Consider the following 26269-nt stretch of genomic DNA (forward strand, 5'->3'; position numbering starts at 1 on the left):
TTGGTTCCTTCTCTACCATAGAGTCCTTCCTGCGAACTCCAAAATAGAGGGGAGGAGGCAGGGTAGAGGAGCACTCACTGGGACACAAATCTCGAAGAACCTCAGTTACTGCACAAGGTGAGTAACCTTCTCTTCTTCTTTGAGTGCTGTCTCTGTTGGTGCTCCACGTCAAGTGACTGTACAGTAGTGCCCCATCATGGAAGAATGGGTTTTGGAGTTGTATGTACAGTTGAGGCTAGTACCCTAAGGCTAAGGACTGCATCAGCCTCTGAGCTCAGTTACTGTGTAGTGGTTTGTGAAAGTGTGTACAGAAGCACAGGTAGCAGCATGGCATTGTTCTCTGATTGGAACATTATGTAAAAATGCTGTCAAGGTTGAAAGTGATCTCATTGAATGGGCTTTGATTGCTGTCTATATTTTGATGTTGGTAACATAAATGGATGCATTTCGAGATCCATTTCAATAATCTTTGTTTCGAAATTGCTGCGCCCTCTGATCATTTAATGGTGGAAATGAAGAGTCTCGGTGACTTTTGGTAAGGTTTCATTCTATCTAGGTAGAATGCGAGTACTCTTCTAACATCAGAAGTGTGGAAGGTAGTCTCCTGTGTAGACCCATACGGCTTAGGATGAAACACGGGTAGGTGGACGAGTTGATTAAGATGGAATGATAAAGGTACCATCAGTACAAATGTTGGATGTGATTGCATAGTCACTTTGTCTGAAGTGATCACAACCAAGAATGCTACCTTCATTGATAAATGGAGTAAAGAACAGGTAGCAAGTAGTTTGAAAGGGGCTCTGGTAAAGCCTCTGAGGACCAGATTTACACATGCTGGTGTAGCGTTGCAAAATTCAGGATACATGTTCTGAATGCCTGTGAGGATGTGTTTCGTAATCAGGTGAGTGAAGGATGAAACACCATCTATCTTGTGATGGAAAGCGATTATGGCTGTGAGGTGTACCCTAAGGGAACAAATTGATAGACTGATTGTTTCAATTGTAACATACTCCAAAATCGAATGAATTGGTGCTGTAAGTGCAAGTATGTGATTGTTGTGACACCTCATGTAGAACCTCTTCCATTTTTGGAGGTAAGTGGTACGCGTGTTAATTTCCTTCTGATTGGAAACACCTTTTTAACCTGTTCTGAACGGGTTAGTTCATCATGATAGAGCCAAGGAGGAGCCACACTTTCAGGTGGAGTTTTCGCAGATTCGGATGAAGAATTTGACCCCCGTCTTGAAAGAGGCGATCCCGATAGAGAGGAAGAGTATATGGGGCACAGAATGCCAAGTGGTTCAGGTATGAACACCATGTCTGTCAGGGCCATGTCAGAGCTATCAGTATGACCATGGCTCTGTTGTTCTGTATCTCGTGTATCACTCTGGATATTAATGGTATTGGTGGAAACATGTACAGGAGGGGCGAGTTCCATCAGATGAGAAAAGCATCCCCTAGGGATCATAGTCCTAGTCCTGCTCGCAAGCGAAACCTTGGATATTTGTGGTTTTGTGATGTTGCGAACAGATCAATGTGTGGTGATCCCCACATGCGGAATATGCGTTGTGTGATGTTGTCATTCAGTTCCCATTAGTGTTCTTGGGAAATGGTTTGCTCAATTTGTCTGCTATCGTGTTCTGTTGGCCCAGGAGGTACAACTCAGTAATGGTAATATTGTAGATAATGCATCAGTTCCATAATGTTATGGCTTCTGTGCATAGGGAATGAAATTGAGCTCTTCCCTGCCTGTTTATGTAGAACATACAAGCTATGTTTTCTGTTATTATTCTTACCGATTTGTTTCTTATCATTGGTAGGAAATGTTGGCACGTGTATCAAACTCCTTATAATTCAAGTAGATTGATGTGTAATAGTGTCTTCACAGAAGACTATTTACCTTGGATTGTGTGTTGATCCAAATGTGGCCCCATCCGATCAGTGAGGGGTCTGTAGTGATCAGGATGGATGTTGGGTCTTGTTGAAACAGAACCCCCATGCACATATAGCATGAGTTTCTCCACCATTGTAATGATTGCAGGACTTTTGGTGGTATTGTCAGGATTTTGTTTAGGGTGTGCTTGAGTGGCACATAATACTGTGCTTAGCCATCCCTGGAGACAGCGCACGTGCAGTTGTGAATGGAGGCTGCCATGTGTCCTAATAGTTGTAGGCAGCTGCATGCAAAGACCCTTGGGCTGTTTGTGACTACCGATATGAGAGTGGTCATTGTGAAGAAACTGGTAATTGTTAGTGAAGCTTTGGTTTCTATTGAGTCTAGGTAAGCTCTGATAAATTCTAGTTATTGAACCAGAACTAGAGTACATTTCTTCTCATTTATTTGTAATCCTAGGGTATGGAAAAGTGTCATAGTTAAGGATATTATTTTTTCATGGAGGTTGCAGAAGTCACAGAATCTGTCACTTCCAACAACCTCCATGAATTCAGCCCTGTCAGCTGGAAGCTGAAGGGTCCCCCCACCACCTGCTGCAGTGGAGGAACCCTGCAGCTCCCCATGGCCACAGGTGCTGGGGGCCTCCGGGAGTGCTCTCTGCCACCACAGGTGCTGGGGCCACAGCTCCTGGCTGCAGTGGAGGCCCCTCCCTGCAGATCCCGGCTGATGCAGGTGGCAGGGGGCCCTCAGAGCTCCCAGTTGCCATGAGGGGTGGGGACCTGGGAGCTACGAGCCACCACAGGCGGCAGGGTTGCCCCAGAGCTCTGAGCCACCGAGGTCATCGGGGGCCCCGGACTTCTGAGCTGCCATGGGCGCCGGAGGTCCTTCAAAGCTCTTGGCCACCACAGGTGGCAGGGGTACCCCAGAGTGCTGAGCCAGGGAACCCTGGATCTCCAAGCCCGCACAGGCAGTTGGGGCCACCAGAGCTTGGAGCAGTCCCCACAGCTGCCCAACCTCTGCAGGCAGTGTGGGACCCCACAGCAGGGCTCCCCGTTTTTGTCGGGGATATTGTTAGTAAAAGTCAGGGACAGGTCACGGGCTTCCATGAATTTTAATTTATTGCCCATGACCTGTCTGTGACTTTTACTAAAAATATCCATGATAAAATCATAGCCTTAGTTATAGTCCTCTGTGTGAAGTTTATTGTTTCCGCTTGAGTGCAACCCTTCAGTAGACAATTGTCCAAATATGGGAATATCATTATTCCCTGTCTGTGCAGGGATGCTACTATTACGGCCAGTGTTTTGGTAAAGATTCTTTGAGCCATCAAGAGTCCAAATGGTAACACCCTGTATTGGAAGTGGTCTCTCCCTACTGTGAACCATAGGAATCGTCTGTGTGTGGGGTGTATAGTGATATGAAAATATGCATCTTGTAGGTCAAGGGTTGAAAACCAGTCCCCTTCTTCCAGAACTGGAATTATTGATGTCAACATGACCATTCTGAATTTGTGGGTACTTACAAATTTTTTGAGTATTCTGAGATCTAGAATGTGTCTCCATCTTCTGTTTTTCTTTTGTGTCAAGAAGTAATGGGAGTAGAATCCCTTCCCATGGTGTTGTACTGGAACATGTTCCATGGCACCTAGATGTACAAAATGGTTTACTCCGTGTCATAGAAGATGCTCATGAGAGGGTCCCTGAAGAGGGATGGGGCAGGGGGATGAGTAGGTGGGATGGAAGTGAATGGGATGGTATAGCCCAATCTTATTATCTCCAGTACCCAGTGAATGCCCATGCTGGGTAGAATGGCCATAATCGATGACCAAACATCTGGATATTTTGTAAATGTTGTGCTGGATGTCAAGGAAAGTTGGTCAGACCCTCGACCAAAGCTTCAAAACTGCATCTTGGTGGATGGTGCCTGTGACACTGTTGATTGAGACTGAGGTGATCAACATCTATGGGACCGGTGTCAAGGTCTCGAGTTGTTCGAAGGTCTCTGTGGGTGCTGTGCTGTGTTGTCCCATTTACGAAGGTATGGTTGATACCTCCTACTTCTGTTGGGGGTGTATAGATGCCGAGAGTTCGGAGTGTCACTTAAGAGCCCTTCGTTGAGTGTAGGACTTAGTCCATCTTAACTGAGAATAATTTTTCTCTGTCAAAGGGGAGGTCCTCAACTTTAGTCTGGAGGTCCCTTTAATTCCAGAGGATTGTAATCACAAGGCCCTCCACATAACTATAGCTGTAGCCATCATATGAGCAGCTGTGTCCATGACATCAAGAGATGTTTGTAACATTGTCCTTGCTACAAGTCGTCCTTCAGTCAGGATAGTTTGGAATTGCTTCCTTTTGTCTTTTTGGATGTTGGTGAGGAATTCATTGAGTTTCTAGTAATTGTCACGGTAGTACTTTGCAAGTACGGCAGTATAGTTGGCTATGCGAAACTGGAGGGTTTCTCATGAATAGACTTTGCAACCAAAGAAATCCAGTCTCTCAGGGCTTCTCTACACTGGCAATTTACAGCGCTGCAACTTTCTCGCTCAGAGGTATGAAAAAACACCCACCTGAGCGCAGCAAGTTTCAGTCCTTTAGAAGGCCAGTGTAGAGAGTGCACCAGCGCTGGGAGCCATGCCCCTTGTGGAGGTGGCAATCATAAAAGCCACATTAAAGCGCTGCCACAGCAATGCTTTAGCATTGTCATTGTAGACTAGCCCTTAGAGTCTTTGTCATGTGGTGTATTTTTATACTGGGGTTGTTTCCCTCATTTTTCACTGCATCCACCACCAAGAAGTTTGGTGGTGGATGCTAGAAGAGGAAGTCCATGCCTTTATTGGGCACATAACATTTTCTATCAGCTGTTTTGCATGTTGGAGGTATGGTGGCTGGTTTTTGCCATACTGCTTCTGCCAGCTCCATCATGGCATCATTTACTGGCAGTGCTATCTTTGACCTGGAAGCCGGCCGTAGGATTTTCAAGAGCTTATGTTAGTTTTCGGCCACCTCTTAAAGAGGGATATTCTGGCTCTGTGATACTTGTTTGAATAAGTCTTGGAATTGTTTTGAATCATCTGCAATGGTGGTCGGAGGGGGCATTACCGCCTCATCCAGAAATGAAGATGAGTTGTGGGCTGGTTAGAAGTTGTGAGTATTGGAATCATCCAATTCCTCCACGGAATCCTCAGGTGCCTCCAAGAGCTCTGTTGTTGTCGCAGCAGGAGGGCATATCTGTCACCTTTGCAAAGTATGAGGTCTGTGGATCTGAGCCCTGTAGACCGTCATGGGTCCCAATGTGCCCATTGCATTGGTAATGGCATGGCGGGGCACATGCATGGGTTATCTAGCCATGGGGGTATGTCTCTGTTAAGACTGTCCCTATCACTCACGTGCAACGTCAGTGGCTCAGTGCCTGATGGGGAGGCATGCCCGGAGTAGAAGACTGCCTTCTCCAGATTGTCTTCCTCATTGCTGGAAAACTGCAGTCAGAGAATCTGGCTGTTCTGGTGCTGTCATACCAGGGAACCATCGGTGACAAGTATAGGAGTATCTGGAGTGGAAGATACTGTCATGTCTGTTGGTTGAGTGAAGGTGCACAGTGCTACAGGTGCCGGTGCTGTGCTTTTCTGTGCTGACACCTGGGAGGTCAGTCCAGTCGGTGCCACTCTTTTGTGTGCAGCCTTGTTCGGTGCTGGTGGTGCTGTTTTAGGTCATTCGGGCAACAGTTCAATAGTAGTTGGCACTAGTGTAGGTGGCATTGTAATTGGCGATGCTTTTGGCACCATGTCCTTCCTGGGAGTATTCTGTGCCCTGGAGAAGGAGGCTGGTTTGTGTCTATTACTCTACTCCTTGTCTCTGCTGGCAGGAGTCACAGAACAGACGGTGATGGATGTGCCTGGAGCATCGAATGTGCTCACCCTGCTGGCCATCAGCACCGAGGGTAGCGATCTCACCAAAGACCATTTTCTCTTTAATGGTTCTCCATGTGCTGCAGATGTCTCCCTCTTCCTGGATTTTCTGGAGAAAAGGGTACTCACTCTGTCCAGAGAGGAAGTGCCTGGAGAATTCCACAGTGGGGTTTTTCCAAGGTCAGAAGGTAGCATTAGGGATTTCTCCTTAAGAATCATTTTGAGTTGGAAATCTCTATCCCTTCTCACTCTGGCTTTAAGGTTGCTGCAGTGGGCATATTTTTGATGTATGTGTATCTCCCCTAAGTAACGGACACTGTGAGCGCCCATAGGAGACAGGCATAGTGTCCTTGCACGAAGTGCATCTTTTAAAACAAGGAGAGCCCAGCATTTTTGTTTTCTATCTCTCTCTATTTTTTTTTGAAGTGGTTCGATGAAAGAGGAAAAACTGAGGGGTTTATTCCCAAGGTTTTGTTTCTGTCTTTGTTTTTTGTTTTAGAGAAAAATCTAATTAATTAAAAATGGAAACCTAAGACTAACGATGAACAGTCTAAGTACTAATAACTAAAACATAACAAACAACTATTTCTAACTCTTTTCGAGGTTTTTTCGACAAAGCTGTTGGAGCTCCGTCTGCAGCCAAGGATGGCTGAGAAGGAACTGATGGGGTCAGATCGCACGAGCACTAGATGAAGCGCCAATGGCACTGTGAGATAGCTACTGTCAGAACAATTTTTAACTGGGATTAACTCATTCTTTCTGCTAGATTTTAAAAATTGAGAATGCCGCTCTTTTAAACTTAAAAGTTTGAACAATTGAACTTGACATTAATTGAATAGCATATTCAACAGCACATAACCAAGTGAAAGATACAATAATGTTCGCAAGTAGCAAACACAATAATTAAGGTAGTTTAAATTGATTTCCTATACTCAATTTTCTGAAAATATTCTCCTTCCAGACTGATGTCTGAGCATGCAGACACAGTTTAGTACACATGTACTTTTAAAAACAGGTCAAACAGAAACCAGATTTTGTCTGCTTGCTGAGTCTATCTGGACTGCTCACACCTTTAGAACCCCTTATTCTATTACAACTCACCTCTCCCAATAGTGTTTTCTAAAATGAAATGGGATTGTTAAGATCATTTATTGTTCATTCACTTTCCTGTAGTCTAAGAATCCACACCTCAAAACACATTCCAGGTCATATTTTTGAAACAACAGCCTGGTTTTGTAAGTACAGAAGCCAAATACTCCCACTCTCATTCTGGGGCTTTCTATGCCCAGAAATAGGCAGGAAATAAGGTTTTATTCAAGATACCCTGGAGAAGTGAACTCCCAAGGAATAATAGAATAGGCTTGAAAGTCTAATATAGACTGAATACAGTTTCTCGCCCTACAATACAGTTCAACCCCAGGTCCTTTAGACCAAGGTTCTCTTGGCTTGGAATGCAGGCCAAATACATTTCTCACTGGAGGCAAGGGCCCTTCCCAAAACCCCAGTACTGCCTATATAAAAGCCTGCTTTCCTAACCAGGCCCAGCTGTTAATTACTCACTATAGGAGTGACAGCTTGTTACATTCCCTTTCAGATAAGATTAAAGTAAGCTTGAATTAAAGCTTATAAAAAAATTATATTTTTTCAGTCAAAAAGGGACAATTTTTTCAGTGTCCCTTTTTCTCACCAGTTCCATCCATAACCTCCTTCTCTCCCTAAAGGGAAACAGGGTTCATAAATTCACCACCACCTTTTAAATACAGGTTTTCCAAATGACTTAAAACTCTAACTTCCTGTTGTCCTATGACCCTATCTTATTTCCAAAATCTGATATTTCACTCTCTTTGCTCAGAAAGATATTGGTAATATTATGTGGTACAATATTGACAAAGTTGTACTGCTTATTAGATTGAAACACGCTAGAGGGCAAGTAGGAGACCACAAATAATGGGGTTATTAGGTGTTGTTATAAGGAAAGGCCTGTTTTATAGGTGTAAGGACTAGTGTGAATGGCTTATGCTTGATTTTAAAATGAACCAAAAAAGGTCCAAGGAATTAACCCAGCACTCTCAAGCTGAGAGTCAGACACTTGACTGCAGAAGAACAGGTACACTACATAATTACAGAAGTAATTAGGAAATAAGGGGGACTTCAGCAATATTGTAACTTAGCAATTAGACTAAATTGACTTATAAGATTGATTAAGAAACTGATTGATGCAAATTGCTTCGGTCATGATCAGAAGCAAAGTTATGGACATCCAGAATTTCCACATATTGATAATGAGCAGGTACAAATCTTATTCTGGTCATGGATAATGGACAAGAAGTTATTTATCTTGTGCAGTAACGTTGGTTCTTTGAGATTGTGTCCCTATGCGTGATCCACTCTAGGTGTGCTTACATCCCTGCACTGCTGATCAGAGAACTTTGGTAGCAGCGTCCATTAGGTCCACATATGTGCTGTCGCTCCTTGTGTCCCCCACAAAGCTAAGCAGCGCATGCAGACTAACCCACTTCAGTTCCTTTTCTACCGCAGAGCCATTGACAAGAATTCTGAAGTACAGGGGAGGAAGGTGAATTGTGGAGCACTTACAGGGACACACATGTTGAAGAACTATCATTAGTGCACAAGGTGAGTGTAGTGGGGCAGTTGCCCCACTTTGGCAGACAAAGGGTTAATAGCAGTGAGAACCCAGCCAATCAGAGAAGGCTTAGAAGCAACTAATGAGGGCCAGGCTGGCCCTATATAAAGGCTGCAAAGCAGAAGAGACAAGGGTCTCTCCCTGACAAGCAAGGGAAGAGGACTGGCTCCCAGGGATAGCACCTTAAATAGAGCAGTGCTGGGCAGGGGAAGCAAAGGAAAAGCTCCAGCCTGATACCTGCCAGTCTGAGACCCCTAAAAGAAAGGGCTAAGAAGGTGCAAGGGCCAAAAGGAAGTGGCCCAGGGAGCATGAGCAGTAGAGGGTCAGGACCCAGAATAGTGGGTGGGCCTGGGTCCACCCTCCCCCCTTACACTGCACCTGGCCGTGGAGGAGCATGGCCCAATACAGACTTTGGGGCTGCAGTTGGTCACGAGGGCAGGTGCAGACTGAGGACTGCTGACACCCCCGGAAGGGGATAGAACAGAGCAGAGGCACAGCTGGAGGGCTGTCTCCAGAACAGGACGCCACAAGCCAGGGAGCAACGCGGGTCTCGGACACACAGCAGAACAGACAACAGGTAAGGCACCACCTGAAGAGGGTGCACCACAGCTGGACAGAACTACTTCCCAGAGCAACCAGTGGGAGGCACCACAGTAGTGAGTCTCCAACCTATTACAGTGAGTAACTTCTTCTTCAAGTAATGTCCCTATGGGTGTTCTACTGTAGGTGACACCTGAGCAGTATCTCTGCTGGAGGGCTGGGGCTTCGGAGTCAGGTCTTTTACAGATGACAGTACTGGAGAGCCAAAGATGGCATTAGAGGTGGAGCCCCAGTAATCGCATCGTGTTTTGCGAAGATATGGACTGACACCACGTCACCGCTCTACAAATTCTGAGATAGGGACATTCTTGAAGAAGGCAACGGATGAGGAAGTTGACATCCATGACTCTTCCAAAAGATCCTAGACTATGTACTGACTCTAAAAAAAAAAATGGAGACTCTCTCTCAGGTCACTCAGGGTTCCCCTACCAGCTATAGCAGCCTTCCACCAGCAAGTAGAAAAGTACTTAGTGCTATCATACCCAACCACAAAACAATTCCTTAAGCATATAGTAAAACTTTTTCCACAACCTCAACATCCCACCCCTACGTGGGATCTAAACCTAGCATTGAAAGGACTGACTAGACCTTCCTTCGAATCCATGCCGACCTGTTCACTTATATACTTGTCAGTTAAAATAGCCTTCCTGGTAGCAATCACCTTGGCTAGGAGAATAGGAGAAATAGCAGATCTGATGGCACATCCCCCCTATATAGTATTCTTTTGGGACAAGGTTACACTCAGGCCACACCCAACATTCATCCCTAAGGTAACCTTCCCTGAAAGTTGAGGGCCAAAAATCAGTCTTCCTCTTCCAATGCTGGAATAATCATTGCTCGAATGACCGTCTTGAATTTTTGAGCTTTGACAGACTTGTTGAACAATCTGATGTCTAGTATAGGTCTACAACATCCCTTCCTCTTGGGTATTAGGAAATAGCAAGAATAAAAACCTTTGCCTCATAGATGTTGAAGTATGGGTTCTATGGCTCCTAATTAAGGAAGTGATCTACTTCTTGTCATAGTAAACTCTTGTGAGAAGGGTCACTGAAGAGGGATGGCGAAAGGTGTTGTGGAGGGAGGGAGGTAAAGTGGATGGAATACCCATTGCAAATAATTTCCAAGACCCCTTGGTCTGATGTTATGCATTCCCAACTGCTGTGGAACATGGCAAGATGGAAACTAAATAGGTAGAATAAGTTGGTCAACTGTAGCAGTTGAAGGGAGTGGTCTGTCAACACCTTGGCCAACACTTCAAAATTGGTGTTTGGAGGTGGATGATTGTGATGTGGAATATTGTGGGTCTGATGGTTTCCGCCTGGGGAACCTGGATTTCTTTCTCTCAGGTTCATAGAAGCATTGTCAGGTATTGAGAGGTATGTGATTTATGTTGGGGCTGTGGACTAAATCTCTTTTGTGAAGGCGTGTAGATCCCTAATGAGCAGAGAGCGGCCCTGGAATCTTGAAGCATATGAAGAGAAGCATCCATCTTCTCCGCAAAAAGCTTAGTTCCTTCAAAGGGAAGGTCTTTGAGAGAAAACTGCACCTCTTTAGGGAAGACCAAAAGGTGTAACCACAACACACATCTCATAACCACCACCATGGAGATGGACCAGGTTACTGTGTCAGCTGCATTGAGGGCAGACTGTAGCAATGTTTTGGCTACTGCCTGCTCTTCCTGGATGATAGTTCAGAACTGGTTGTGCTGTGACTCTAGGAGCTGATCAATAAAATTGTTAAGTTTCAAATAGTTGACATAGTCATATTTCACCAGTAAGGCTTGATAATTAGTGATTTGAAACTGTAGTATGTCTGAGGAATAAGCTTTCCTATGGAAGAGGTCCAAGCACTTCCAATCCCTATCATGGAGGGTGGACAGCATTTGGTGCTGATGGCCCCAGGAGTTTATCATGATGCAGTTCAGGGGAGGGTAGGACAAAAGAAATTCCATCTCCATAGCCAGAATGTAATATTTTTTATTGTTTACAAACTAGGTATCACCAATTCTGGGGTCTGCTATATGGTTTTGCAGGGTCCAGGATAGACTCATTAATAAGGAGAGCTGTTTTAGAGGATGAGGAAGAGAGTAAGATGTCAAGGAGTTTGTGATGAGTGTCCCTGACTTCTTCAAAGGGTATCTGCAATGTATCTGCAACTCTCTTTGCCAGTCCTGGAAAAACTGGAAATCATCAGCTAAGGACAGTGGCAAGGGTATGACAACTTCATCTGGGGAGGAGGAGGATATGTTGGTCCTCGGAGTCATCTCTTCCTCAAGCCCACCCCCCTATTACTCAACAATCTCCCCTGGAGGTTCCAAGGTTATAGATACCATAGCCAAGGAAGAACATCTCGGAAGCTCACTGGTGAGGCTGGAAGTCCAAGAAGCATGGGGGCAATATGCAGCCCAGGAATCCCAGTACAGCCACTGGGGTGATGAAATAGAGCCCAGTGGTTGTGCCCATGGCTGGAAATACCATGGGGAGGCAGCCTGAGTGTATATCCAAGGAGCCTCTTGATAGTGGGCACCATAAGACTATGATGAGGGAATAGGAAATAGCTTCCTCTGGCTCGTTATCTGATTCCCCACTAGAAAGTGGAGGTGCGTGGCAGGGTACTGGAGAAGACTCGGTCCTGAGGTCCCGGTGCCGAGAAGAGAAGAATCTGGTATGTCAGATATCCTCAGGTCTTTTGACTTCTGAAATTCTGGTGGCACCTGCCAACCCAGTGCCGCTGGTGGTACAGAGGGAGTTGAATATCTCACCCACACTACTGCTCTGGTGCCAGATGGGGCGTCAATGATGGTGCCAAGATATAGTGCATACTGGCAGCATCTTCTTCTTTGTCTGTCAGTACTGTTGACCCGGTGCCTGTGCCTATGAGATCCTTAGGTGTGACAATGGAACCTGCTGCTCCAGATCTTTGTGAGTACTGGGCTGGGATTGTCTCAATGCCGACGGTACTGACAATACTGAATGTGCTCAAAATCTTTTGTGGCTAGCTCTGAGGATTCACCGCTCTCTTTTTTTGATGACTTACAAAAAGGGGTCCACAGCTGATTTCTTTAACCCTCAGTCCCTGGATGTTGAGGACTGCAGGGAAGACTTGCACCTGCTAGGTGACACTCAGTGTGGATCCAGAGAGGGTTTGAGGCCTGCCTCCATGTAGATGATCTTGTCTCAACTCCTTGTCCTTTCAAGACCTGGGTCTAAGCTGTTGCCAGAGACAATGCTTCTGGGGATGTGGCCTTCCCCGTGGCAGCATATGCAACAAGAGTGCTTTTCTGCCACAGCAATGATCTCTTTGCAGGAGAGGCACCCTGTTGAAGCTCAGTAAACTGGGCATACGCTGTTGGGGGAAGGGTTCTCTGACAGAAGTCTTGTTTGTCTGTTTGTTAAGAGGAAAAAAAGAGAAAAAACTACAACGAAGACTGAGGAGAATAACTAACTACTAGAAATGCTAAAGAAGCTAACGATCTAATGGTTCCATCTCTAGCCAGGGGCAGTTGAGAAGGAACTGAGGGGGGTTAATCCTGCACACTGGTTAGCTTGATGGCAGGGCACAAGGAAAGATAGCACTTATGTTGTCTTAATGAACACTGCTACCAAAGTTCTCTGATCAGCAGCGCAGGCACACAAGGATACTTATAGTGGAGCACCCCTAGGTACATTACTCAAAGAAGAAATATGGTTATGTATCCAAATAGTTACATAAAGGAGGAGTAAAAATGATCGGGTTTAGTTGCCTAAATTTTGGATGTATCAGGCTCCTGAAACAGCATCAGCTGATCCATGGCTCCACTGACTTACTTCTATCTCTGTTTTTTAGTTTTAAGATGTGAGTATGTTATGCTAATACTCCTCAAAGCAATCTTTGTTTACCATGTTTTTCTGTTTAGTTATAACAAGCATATTAATTTGGCTTTTATGTAAAGTCCTCATCAAGGGTATACAGTTCTAGTACAAATTACTTCAATCCCATTACCAAAGTAAAACTTCTCTGTAGCCAACCTCTGAAGAACCTGTGATAATCAATAAACTTTATAACTGTGATTAAACCTACAGTTCCATGATTTGACCAGGCTACACTCCACATCCTGCATGGGAGTTCTAATGAATGAATAAATGAAAACCTTAAAACTAAACTCAATAGATTGAAATGTGTACAAAATAAAAATCATAGAAGTAAAATAACATATTCATCCACTTTTTGTGGCTGCACATTCACTTTTCCATTGTTCTAAATTATCTGTTAAGAACAGACAAGTATGAAGACTGTGTTCCTGTGTTAAACAGCTCCTACCAAACTGTAAGCTGTATATAAATAATAAAAATGCAATAAATTGAGAAGGATTTGCATGACATTAATTCTACAGCTGGTCTAAAATATTCTGATGGAACAGTTTTGCAGGTACATCATTTTTGTCAAAATTTGATGAGAAATTATCGAAATTGAAATGTTAATATAAAAGTCAAAATAAAAACTGAAATGAAAACTTTCAGCCTTACTGAAACAAAACATTTTGATGATGTCAAAATGAGATTTCAATATATTTCTATTTTGTGAAAAATTCTGAGATTTTGACTTTTTGTCCCAATTCAGGATGAAATAAAATCTTGAAGTCCTAAAATTTCCTATGGACAGAAAAAGTTATTAACTTTTTTCTGTAACTGTTGTTTTTTGGGATATGTGGCACATGTCCATTCCACTGTAGGTGTGTGCACACCTTGCACACAACTCTTGGAGATTTTTTCCTTAGCAGAACCTGCCTGGGTATCATGAGCACCCTCTGCTGCCTCGCACCACTGCACATGGGTATAAAGAGCAGAGCCACCCTAACTCCCCTCAGTTCCTTCCTATCACAATGTCTTCGATAAGAGAGGGAAAGGAGGGAGGGTCATGTAATGGACATGCACAACACATCTTGAAGAACAACAGTTACAGAAAAAGGTTGGTAACCGTTTCTTCTTCTTCAAGTGATTGCACATGTCTATTCCACTATTGGTGAGTAACAGGCAGTTTGAACTAACATGGGCTCGAAGTCTACTTGAACAGAGACTCTAGGACCACCTGCCCAAATCTGACATTGTCTCTACAGTGATGAGAGGTGGCACAGTGAGAGGTAATCATATCAATCAAATGACTAGGTTGGCTGCCTTGCAAATGTCCTGAATGGGCACATGAGCCAGAAAGGCTGTGGAAGCTGCCTGTGATCTGGTCAAATGAGCCATAACGCTTACTTGGGGAGTATGATTCCAGCCAATCTGTAGCATAAACAAATACTGATGGAAATCCAAGAAGAGTTCCTTTGGGTGCCCTTATTCGGTCCAAAACCCCAACAAACTGTTGTGATGAAGACCTAAATGGCCTAATCTGATCCAGGTAAAAAGCTAAATCTTTCTAACATCTAGCATGAAGCTTTTCTTCACTTTTACTCAAATAAGACTTTGAAAAGAAAGTCAGTACATAATCTGCTTGGTTAATGTGAACACTGGAAGCCACCTTAGTTGAGAACTTTGGGTGTGGTCAAAGGTAAACCTTGTCTTTAAAGAAGATTATTTAAGAAGCTTCTAATACTAAGGCCTGAAATTCCCCTACTCTCCTGACTGAGATAACAGCAACCCAAAAAGCCATAGAAAGGTGTAACAGAGAACGTGTTGCCACTGGATCAAAGGGGGAAAACCCATCAATTTTACTAGAACTAAATTTAATTTCCATGGGGAAAGTTGGTTGGGTACCTGTGGATATCATAGAATATCAAGGTTGGAAGCGTTGTTTGATTTTAAGTAGCCTCAGTGAAGCATTTGGTCAGCTTCTTGAGAAAAGACTATTCTCAATAAGTGCCCAGTCAAGAAACACTTAAGCTGACAATGGACTTTGATAGATGCCAATCCACATCTGAGCTTTCCTGGCAACAGGCTAACATGTGAACCATGGCATCAGCCTGTAAAGAACTGAGTCGCGCATGGACATGTGACTTGCCCATGTGAATCCAAAACTCCATCTTGTAGCTGTGATGCTGCATAGGAAAACACAAAGGGTTTCCACCCACAAGAGAGAGACTATATAAAGCCCTGGGAAATCCCTCCATTTTGTCTTCAGCTGGTTCAAGAGATAGCCTCTCCACCCCAAAGGATGCCTGAAAGAAACTGGAACAAAGGACAGTAACTACAGGCGTGTGAGTGATTGCTGGACCCAGACGAGAAGGAGGCTAGTCTGTCAAAGAAACTTATTGGAACATCTCTGAGGGTAAGATTTACCTGCATTTAGTTTCTTACTGTATTAGCTATAGACTTGCGTGTTTTATTTTATTTTGTTTGGTAATTTACTTTGTTCTGTCTGTTATTACTTGGAACCACTTAAATCTTACTTTTTATATTTAATAAAATCACTTTTTACTTATTAATTAACCCAGAGTAAGTATTAATTCCTGGGGGAGCAAACAGCTGTGCATCTCTCTCTATCAGCGTTATAGAGGGCAAACAATTTATGAGTTTACCCTGTATAAGCTTTATACAGAGTAAAACAGATTTATTTGGGGTTTGGATCCCCTTCGGAACTGGATGTCTGGGTGTTGTAGACAGGAGCATTTCTTAAGCTGTTTTCAGTTAAGCCTCCAGCTTGTGGGGGATGTGGTTCAGATTTGGATCTGAGATTGCAGTAGGCAAGCATGTGTGGCTCAAACAAGACAAGGTACTGATGTCCCAAGCTGGTAGCGAAAACTGGCTCTGAGGTAGTCCCAGCACATCAGGTGGCAGTCCCAAAGAGGTTTCTGTGATCCAACCTGTCACAGTTATGATAAACTTTACAATCCTCATGAGCAGGAGAAACAGCCTCTTATCGCTGCCTCATCATGAAATGAAGAAGAGGAGACTAAGGGTTGTTGAGATAGAATCTCATCCAGCTCCTCCACAAGCGAATCCAGAGCATGAAGTTCCCTGTGCATGGTACCAGTCTCGTGGTGGGTAGATGTTGACCCTGTTGTAGATGCTCCCAATGCCTAGCTCAGGCAACCTATGGCACCGGTGCCAAAGGCGGCACACAAGCTGATTTTCAGTGGCACTCCCACTGCCTGGGTCCTGGCCACTGGTCAGTGGGGTCTGCATTTTAATTTAATTTTAAATGAAGCTTCTTAAACGTTTTAAAAACCTTATTTACTTTACATACAACAATAGTTTAGTTATATATTATAGACTTAGAGAAAGAGACCTTCTAAAAATGTTAAAATGTATTACTGGCACGCGAAACCTTAAATCAGAGTGAATAAATGAAGACTCGGCACATCACTTCTGAAAGGTTGCCAACCCCTGGCCTAGCTGATGTAGTAGGGTGGAAAGGGAGCAGAGATGCTTTAGACTGTAGAGGGTAGCCCCAAGGGTTCCAAAAGGGCCACAGATATGGAGATGGGCCCCAGTTACGTCAGGCCATTGATCTTTAGAATGCTGAGGAATACCATGGTGGACAGGCACCACACTGGGGCTGCTGAACATATCCGGTCCGAGACACGTAACAGCTGACTTCAGAGTCTGATGAAGAGTCCACTTTCTCAGACCAAGGGGGAGCTGATCCGTTGGTACCGGGGAGGTTCTCAGCCTGGAGCTGGAGGTACCAGCAAGATCATTTCTGGCTTCTCTCTAGACAGTGCACCTCTCAAGAGGATTCTAACTGTAGCAGCCTCCAGCACCAAACAGTTTGTCAGGTCTGGAGCCCGAACTATTGAATCATGTACACCAGACCCTAGTAACCAGGCAGGAGTCCTGAATAGCTGGGGAAATTGGTACCAACAAGTTCAACAATTCCCAAGCTGCCTCATAAGCCTCTGGCATAGAAAGCATCAGAGAAGGCTCCTAGTTCTGTGGTACCAAAATCTGCGTCAGTATTTCAGGGATTGGTTTTAAAAGACCTCCATGTCCTTGTCTCTATTCAGTGTGTTCACTGAAGATTATGAAGACCCCAGTATCAAGTCTTTAGAGGACTTACATTGCCTCTTCTACAGTACTAATAATAAAGATCTGTCCTTCAACTCAGTCAGATCAATGGGAGCACTTCTATTCATTCTGAGTATTCATTCTGAGCAGAAAAGGCTGTGATGGTAGACGAGGCACAGACTCTATGAGCCGATACTTGAGTCTGGCTCCCCTATCTTTCTTTGAGCAGGGTTTGAATCCCCTAAAAATGTGACATTTGTCACTGTAGTGAGGTTGTATGGCCTCCCTCTGAGCCAGAAAGGAAGGAACCATTCTCTGTGCCTAGGTGGATGGAGTCAGGCTGGGTTCACCTCACTCACCAAAAGTTGAGAGGTGGGAGAGAAAATACAATAGGCAGAGCTTCCAGCTCAGTTGGAGCCCAGCCAGGGAAAAAGGCAGAAGTACTTTGTTTGCAGCAGGCCTCTGACTGCTGCCAAGCTCAAGCAGTGCCCTGACCCCAAAAGAGACCGAGTCTGCAGGGGAGCTGCTGGGACTGCTGTTGGCAGTATACCCTGGTGAGACAGAGGACATCCACGGAGCCAAGGTATCAAACAATGGAGTGGTAGGAAGTGGCCCAGGGAGACTATACTGTAGTCTGGTTGGGTGGTTGCCTGAATCCAGGTCAGTGCGTTGCAGCTGGATCCCCGCTGACAGAACACTCCAACACTGTTAGGGCCCTGGCCAGGGACCCGGTGGAGTAGTGGGGACCAGAGCCCATAGTGTGCTTATTTGCTCTGCCCCTGCCCGAGAGCCAAAGCCTATAGACTGCTTGTTTGCAGTGGTCTCTGTCAGGGGGCCGCAGCCCACAGACTGCTTGTTAGCTCTGCCCTGCCTGAGGGTCAGAGCCCATAGACTGTTTAGTGCTTTGACCTGCCGAGAGGGTCAGGCCACTAACACCCAGCCTGCTAATTCCCCTGATGTTAGGCAGTGACCACAATGACAAAGTGAGGTGGTGTGGGCTCCCTCCAATCCAGAGGAAGAGAGATGCCTGCCCCTGCACTACACTCACTCGAATGCACCTTCCCTAGACACTTAAGACAGCTGGCATGAGTGACAGGACTTGAAGCCCAGAGAATGAGGTATGAAGACAGTACCAGTACTAAACAGGAACCAGTGAATCCATGCTAATAAATACTTTTATATTTAAACTATGTACAAAAACTCTAAATTAGCCTAAAACTAACACAACAAGAACAACTGGTGGTAGAAAGGAAGGGCAGATCCACCCTTTATACCTGCATGCAGTGGCACAAGGTAGCAGAGGGCACTCACACCACCTTGATGGGTACTGCTCAGGGAAAAATCTCTGACAATTGTGCATGAGGGATGCACACACCTACAGTGGAATGGGCATGTACTATCACTAGAAGAATTCTTTTTTCAGCCAGTTCTAATTAATTCTTCATATGAACTAGGGAAAACACCATGGATCCAATCCATTCTTTTTGGAATTGCTGAAGATTACCACCATACATAAAATAGCCCTGATAAAATTCCTCATCTTGTATCTGAAAAAGGTGCAAGATAATATAGTTTGAAAGATTAAATTTCTGTAGTTCCTGAAAGCAAAAGCAACATTTGACAGACTAGGCAATGAAACCAGGAACAATGTGAAAAATTTCAGACATTATCAACTATTGATACTACTCAACATAATTGTAGCAAGTAATTGCTTATGAATACTGTAGGGCTTTCAATTTAAATAGGTTTTATTTCTTGGCCTCAGATTATCATTTTATGAGTCAATACAGTGCCCTGTATCTCTATACACAGATGCCATGTACATAAATATATTTATCTGTTAGAAAAACTTCTTACCGTTGTAATTTATTTGTTTGTCTTTCAAATACTTTCATTATGTCTAGTATGCGAGTGCTCATCGTTTCAATTGTTTCTGTAGAAAAAAAAACTTGTCAAACATTTATTTGCTATACAACTGTAAGCAGAATCAGGATGAGCTCTACCCTGACATCTGGTGGTGAATTGTGGCAAGTTTTGGAAAAGAACTTCAGGGGCTGGGCTTGTTTGCATAAGAACACCCACCCCATCTAGCATGAGCCCACAGTTGCCCAAATGGTCACTTTGGCTGCTGTGGGATCCCCAGTTTCTCTGTTATCGGGGCAGGAAGAATAAAGTGTTGTTACCCTGATTATGTGAATCAAGGCCAGTGGAACTGTTTTATGACAGAGAGACTCACCATCAACTAAGTAACACTCGCTAGAAAAGGGACATGGGTTCCAAAACCTAGTGAATTAAGAAAGGCTAAGGACAGGTATGTGTACCTGATTGTATTGACCCCTTTTGAGGGTCTGAAACACTAATTGCACTGCCTTCTCTCTCCACTGTTGAATAGCAAAGCTAATTTTGATTCTATTAAGAATCTAGTTACAGGTTGCTGTGCTGAATTCACTTTGGGCCAATGGTGCACCAGCACTGTGGCTCCCCTAGTATAAGCTGAAATTACTAAGAGCTGAGATCACTTAGTGCTGTGTTAACTAGTTGGGGAGCCTAAAGATATATATTGCTAAGCAGCTGCCAGAGTGGAGCAGTTTGTGAGACAGCTGGAGTGGCCCATGGGACGGCGAGTGAAGTGGAGTGGAGCTGAGCAGTTTGCGGGATGGTTGAAGCGGCCCATGGGACTGCGAGTGGAGTGAAGCAGGGCAGAGTGGAGCAGTTCATGTCATGGCTGGAGCAGCTCACGAGACGGCTGGTGGAGTGGAGTGGCTCGTGGTGAAGGCTGCAGCAGAACCCCACGGAGAGGCGGGACAGTTGGCCTCAGAAAACATAAGGTGTCCCTTAACACTCCATGAGCCCCTTCCCCCCACCCCATTTCCACCCAGGCTGGGGAGTAAAACTCTGCAGATAAGCTTTTGGGACTGCACTGACCAGGAACAGAGACTTTTGGGGTGTGGGACTTTGGGGTGATCTTTCGGGTTGTTGGACTTAAGACCCTGAGGGGAAAAGGATACTGCCAACTTACTTGGGGGTGGGTTTTTGCTCATGGTTTGTGTTATGAATCCTGTTTGTGGTGTTTCCCCAACATAATGCTCCATTGTTTCTCTCCTTTATTAAAAGGATTTTGCTACTCTCAGACTCTGTGCTTTGCGAGAGGGGTAGTATCGCCTCTTAGAGGCACCCGGGGGGTAGTATGTAATTGTCCCAGGTCACTGGGTGGGGGCTCGAGCTGGTTTTGTATTGTGTTATTGAAACAGAACCCCTAGATACCCAACCCGGCCCCTATTGCTGCCAACTCAGAGGGGCAGAAGGATTACGCAAGAACTTTTAAAGGAAGCTATCAACATTGAAGAAAATTCGACTTCATTTTTCTTCCTTAAATGTATTTGCTACATCTATTATCTTTCCTTAAAAAGCCTCATAATCATTACTAGTGGCCCTACATTAATAAAACTTTGCATCTGATGGGAAAAAATCATTTTTGGTATGAAGATCAGATTTCATTTCAAAGGGGCTAGTGTACAGAAGTGTGGATATGTCAAAGAGATGCCTCCTAGTGGTCAAGAGGACAGGAGAGTTGCCACCCTTCCTCAACCTGGGAGGTTCTCTCTTGAGTCTGAATGAAAACAGCAATCAGGATGTGACAACCAAACCCACTTCTGCCTTTCAAGTCCACCTTTTTCTCCCCCAAAACCTCTGGGATCATCATAATTTAAAGAGTGGTTCCCAGATCAAATAGAGCAGAGACCAAACCCGCCTCTGCAAATCTTCCATCCACTAAGAGTGAAAAGTATTCCTTTTAACAGATTGACAACAACAAAGACACCCAAACACAAACACTTTTCCCTTCAAGTGTGTCTTTAAAACCGTTTAAGGTTAGAACAGCAAACAAAATCCCACCAGAAAACAAAAAATAGCTTTAGAAGGTTTGCTGGCCGGGGTATAACAAGCCTTCCCATAATCCAGGCACACAAGACTGCTTCCACACTCCAAGCAGCCTACCAGCAGATTTACACCACCTCAAGTAAGCTACAGTCAGACTAACCAGATTCAGCCATTTCTCAGTATTATCAACCCTTTCTTTCTCAGATAAAAATCCCACAGATGTGATCTTTGGGCACTTCCCAGTCCCCTTGGGTCTGAATAGGGTGATACAACTCATTACAGGGTAAAAAAAAAATCTAAAATATTTTGACTGACATTTTATATTTTAGCAAATCTTTAGCAGTCTTAACAACTTACGTGGTGTCAGGTCATCTTCAAGAGCATGTGTCATGCTGACTACATCCTCAGTTGCATGTTTCATTACAAGATCTGGAACAGAATCACAGAATATCAGGGTTGGAAGGGACCTCAGGAGGTCATCTAGTCCAACCCCCTGCTCAAAGCAGGACCAATCCCCAATTTTTGCCACAGATCCCTAAATGACCGCCTCAAGGATTAGACTCTCAATCCTAGGTTTAGGAGGCCAATGCTCAAACCACTGAGCTATCCCTCCCCCCTAATAGAGTAATGTTTACATTATTGTAGTGCTTGTCAGTAAAAAAAAAAGCCATTTTATGCAATATTAACACTTGGATACCCTTTCTTAGAAATCTTTTAAAATAATCTAACTTATATCACCAATTCACAAGTGAAAGCAAAATTGTGGTAATGTTATTTGCAAAAGGGTGGTGGGGTTCTTCTATTTACCCACCTTATTAGCAGGAGTTAGAATTCTGCATCAATCTGCTGAGTAAATTCTGCTTTTACTTGTTGTGGGAGGAGCAACTCATTAACTCCATCAAAATATAGGTGAGGTAGGATTCACCTTCTTCTCAGAAGGAATTAAGGTTTGCAGCAGAGAAGTCTCTTATTAGAGGTCTCTGCATGCAATAACTAATCTTGGATAGAAATTTAAGTTGAGATTCATGCTATATTGTTGCTGTTTCAACTACCAGTGAAGCCAAACCTCAGGAAAAGGTAAGCTTGAATACACTGACTTTGTATATTCGCTCTTTCCCCGAAAATCACATTTCCCTAGATGGACAATATTCAGTCCTAAGTCATTGACAGGTTTAAGGTATAAACGTGTGAACCATTAAAGCTAGAAAAAGCCAGAAAGTCCTCCTTTTGGGAAGTAAAAGAGGTATTCTTCCAGTCCTGGAAGTATATGGTTTTAAAGTATATCACAGTGTTGTGATTTATAGAAAAACTATATTATGTCATGTTCCTCTCTTTCTCTGAGGCCAGTGAAGTGTTTTCATAGTAATTAGTGCAGCTTGGCTTTACAGATTAAATTGAAAAAACAATACCACTCAAAATTGTAGAACTTTTAAAACTATTTTGAACTATTTCTAAAATAATTCTTTTGTAAGTATACCATACTAATAGAACACATGACAACATGGCTCTTTAATACCGTACATGGATAGAAAAGTGTTGACTTAAAATATTCTGCATTCCAAAATATGGAAATAAATCAATATTATTCTCACCTTCTAAAATAGCCTTTGGATCTCTATGACTTGATGGTACTGGGCTTGCTCGTTTTTTCTTTTCCCTGTCAAAATGTATAGTATTTCAAAGACTAAATTTAGTTTTAAAGAGATAATATCAAGTAGTAAAGATCTAAAAATTGTACCCACCTCAAAATTCTTCCAATCTAATGAAGAGAGTCCCCCATATTCTAAGGCCTATATTCTACCTTTGTTTCAGTGGTGGAATTCCCAGTGAGACCACTGGGAGTCTTATGAGAATAGAAGACAACCCCAAATGATTTTTAATCTATCTATATTGCCAAGAAATACACATATGTAACTTTGTTTTATTCCACATATTTTGTGCTATCTTAAAAGTAAGAAAACATTGGTATAACATTGAAATGCACATGCACAGTTATTTGCATTAAAATATTTTTAAAAGCAGGAAAATAAAAGTAATTTATACATAAAATTGTATTCTTTACCTGCCTGTAAGCATTACTGTACATTGTACAGCTTCTTAAGCATCACTATTAATAAGGTTTCCATCCTAAATCCTTATCTTTATGGCTTAATAATTTAGTAACATTAAATGCAATGTATTGTACTTTTCATAAAGATCCCAACAGACTTAACAAAATGATATGGTCACACTATATAAATAGAACACTTCACCTGATATTGAAATCCAGCCTTTTCTGGGTGAAACACTAGCAGCATACACAAGCAACAGTGTTAGTGTAGGAAAGACCAATATATACAATTGAAGATGCAAGGGGTAACTATAATCTGTTCACTGTACCTGTACTCCTAAACTGCATTTATTCAGGAGTCTGTAGTTAATGTCTTATTCTACTAAAAATGTCACGCAGGAGCGCTGGAACAGGGAGCAACAGGGGTCATGTCCCCCCATTCCCCTCCCACTTTTTACCAGTCATAAAGGTGAGCAATGGGGGTGAGGGGATGGAGAAGAGCAGAGAAGAGCGAGTGGTGGATGAGGTCTTGGGCGGAACAGGGGGCACAAGGAAGGGGGCTCAGGGAAAAGGGGTGGCATGAGGGTGGGGCTCAGTGGGAATGGACAGAATGAGGGCAGGGACTCCAGGAGAAGGGACAGTGAGGGGACAAGGCCTCAGAGGGGTGGTGTGACACAAGGCCATAATTCAGGCACCTGTGCCTCCCCTCCCCCCCCCCACACTTTTAAGGCGCTTCCTCCACTTCTTATGTCATGCCATCAATCTTGGAGTAGATTCCTACCAGTGTTTCAGTACTGAACAGAGGCGAATTCCAGTCCACCCTGCAGTCTTCCTGTCTTGGGCCCTGAATTTGAGGCAACAACCTGAGTTTGCTACCTAAACTGTACCTTCCTAAAGCTATTTTCTCCTTCATGGTGAAACAGTCTCTATTTCTCTCTCTCTCTCTCTCTCTCTCTGTGTCCGTGTGTGTGTGTGTGTATGAGAGAGAGAGAAAGGAGCACTAAACCTACAAATGGTCGAAAAGCATATAATCCTTTTCCTCTCCAGAGAAATGATAAAGTAAATCCTTTAAACAGAATACTACTGCAATGGCTACCATCTTAGCCAACACACAGGGACATCCAGAGTTAAAAGCATAAGCTGTCATAGCTTGAGCTAAACAGACGCACATACTATAGCTGGGGCTATAACAACTCCTATCCTCTACAGATCAACATGGAGGGGAACCTATAAAATAAATAGACAGAAACACACACGCCAGTGGGTTACACTAACACAATCATTGCCTTTTCTTCTTCAGAGGGGAGGCCGTCTTTCAAACGTATGCTGAAGTGAGTAGTGTTACAGTTGTGAGAATCAGACCTTCTTCAGCCCAACCAAATCACTGACCTGATAATTTATTCCCATCCCCTAAGCTCATATGCTCCAGGCTGGCTTTCTGAGAGGCTAACAGGATTCAACTATTTTGTGGTTAACCCTTGCCCCTTGATTCCAGGCCTGATGTCCATGCCTTTGAAACCCAGGAACGCTCCAGCCTCTCCTGGATAGTATACCCCATCTCAGTATTTTTAACAGATACAAGTGGTCAGGACTCTAACTACTATATTTCACCTGAAAGACTGCACCTTTGAAGTGCTGTACCACAGCACACCACTGGTCATCTTAGCTGCACTTTTTAATTACAAATAGTCACTGATAGCCCATTACTTTAAAACAAATATTTACAGAACAGTTGAATAAAAAATGTACTTGAAACCAGTTTTTTCCATCCTTGACAGAGTATAAAGGAACTCCTCATTTTCCACCCTTGCCCCATCTTCAAAGGTTTCCATTCTGTTCACCAGAACTGGACTCCCCTTTAGAGGTATGCAGTGCCACTCCTCAGCTAGAAGAGTCAGTGTAGATAAATTAAAAACATTTCACCTTCCTTGTGAAGAAGCAGTTTGATTTCATATATCTCCCAGCCTCAGATCAGAAATAATATCTTAATTTTTCCTTTTCAGAAGTAGGGCAACTTGCATATTGCTGTGGGCATTTTCTGGACCCGTTTAAAAGTCACATTTTTATATAATTTAATTTAAACTCTGTCACTCTTAAATCTTCAAATTATGATTCAATTTCTGCTTTGGAACATAAGGTCTAGGGTGATCAGACAGCAAGTGTGAAAAATCAGGATGGGGATGGGGGGTTATAGGAGCCTATATAAGAAAAAGACCCCAAAATCAGGACTGTCCCTATAAAATCAGGACATCTGGTCACCCTAATAAGGTCAGAAGAACATTTAAATAGGCAGTTTTCCCTATATTTATTTGTACATTATAGGTCAAAAGAACATTTTCAAATTCTCAGTTTTCTTCTGTACTTCACTCTTCCTCTATATTTAGTAATCCTAATATTAATTTACAGTTCTCTTACTGCTTGGCTGCAGGAATCTGGATGGACTTGGGCAGGTCTTGAACACGGCCTTTCAGTTCTTCAAGCTTTTGGATGCGTTGCACTAATTTAGCAATGTTATTTGTTATGTCTTTATCAGCCAAAGGTAGCTGCCAATCTGGAATAAGTTCATCTTCTCCTAGCTGAAATATCATTAGACAAAGAAATAGTCAGTCTCTAAAGATCTATTTACAATACAGTGAGAAAAAAGCATCTGTTACAAAATATTTTTTCCATAGCCATAAGCAAGCATAAATCTTTAGAATGCTAGCATTTTACATGTCTCTGTTTACAGAACTTACATAGTGAGAAATAGTGTTGGCAGTTTGTTTGCTTTTTGCAACTGATTGTCAATGGTCTGTTCACACACCACAGATGCTCAAAATGGATGGCTGACTCTGTATTCTGATTATTTTCAACAAAAAATATAATGAACTAGCCATGTCAACTGAGTATTTTTAATATTATTGCACATCTTGCTATATATTATAGATCATACGAGGGAAGCAAGAATTATAAGGAGTTCAAAGTGCTAATGTACTCTAGAAATTTTCAAAAAGCTGTCCTGTGAAAAAGGATTCTAAAAGATTTTAATATAAAGTTATTCAAAATGTAATAAAGCACTTTCTCTAACAAACTACATTACCAAGGATAGCCCTGAGCAATTGTTTTTGGTGGTGTGATTCTTTGTTTGTTTTGCTGATTGTTTTTTAGGAGGAAAGTCACAATTTCTGACCATACCAGCAGAGTCTCAATCTTAACTATAATGTATTTATATATGCGAGCTAGGGAGGTGTTTGATTAAAACTCTCACTATATCCTAGTTCTTTCTTATCATAATTAAGCCAAAACTAAAACGAACAATTTTTAGGTGTGAGATTTACCTCTTCCGTCTGCTGAACTATCTTTCCAAACCACTTTAAGAGAAAAATATAAAGATT

At 43.2% G+C, this 26269-nt stretch overlaps 1 protein-coding gene across 1 annotated transcript in view; it reads right to left on the minus strand.

The window, feature by feature from the left end:
- Positions 1-26269, minus strand: part of CCDC7 (coiled-coil domain containing 7) — a 281228-nt gene that overhangs the window by 240764 nt on the left and 14195 nt on the right. The window contains exons 5-9 of the mRNA XM_050939018.1: positions 26213-26245; positions 25311-25471; positions 22438-22502; positions 21203-21274; positions 18824-18899 (exon numbers count right to left, since the gene is read on the minus strand). Of these exons, the coding sequence (XP_050794975.1) occupies positions 18824-18899; positions 21203-21274; positions 22438-22502; positions 25311-25471; positions 26213-26245 (407 nt within the window). The remainder of the gene's footprint in view (positions 1-18823; positions 18900-21202; positions 21275-22437; positions 22503-25310; positions 25472-26212; positions 26246-26269) is intronic.

This window comes from Gopherus flavomarginatus, chromosome 2 (assembly GCF_025201925.1).
Source record: "Gopherus flavomarginatus isolate rGopFla2 chromosome 2, rGopFla2.mat.asm, whole genome shotgun sequence".
NCBI classification, from domain to species: Eukaryota; Metazoa; Chordata; order Testudines; family Testudinidae; genus Gopherus; species Gopherus flavomarginatus.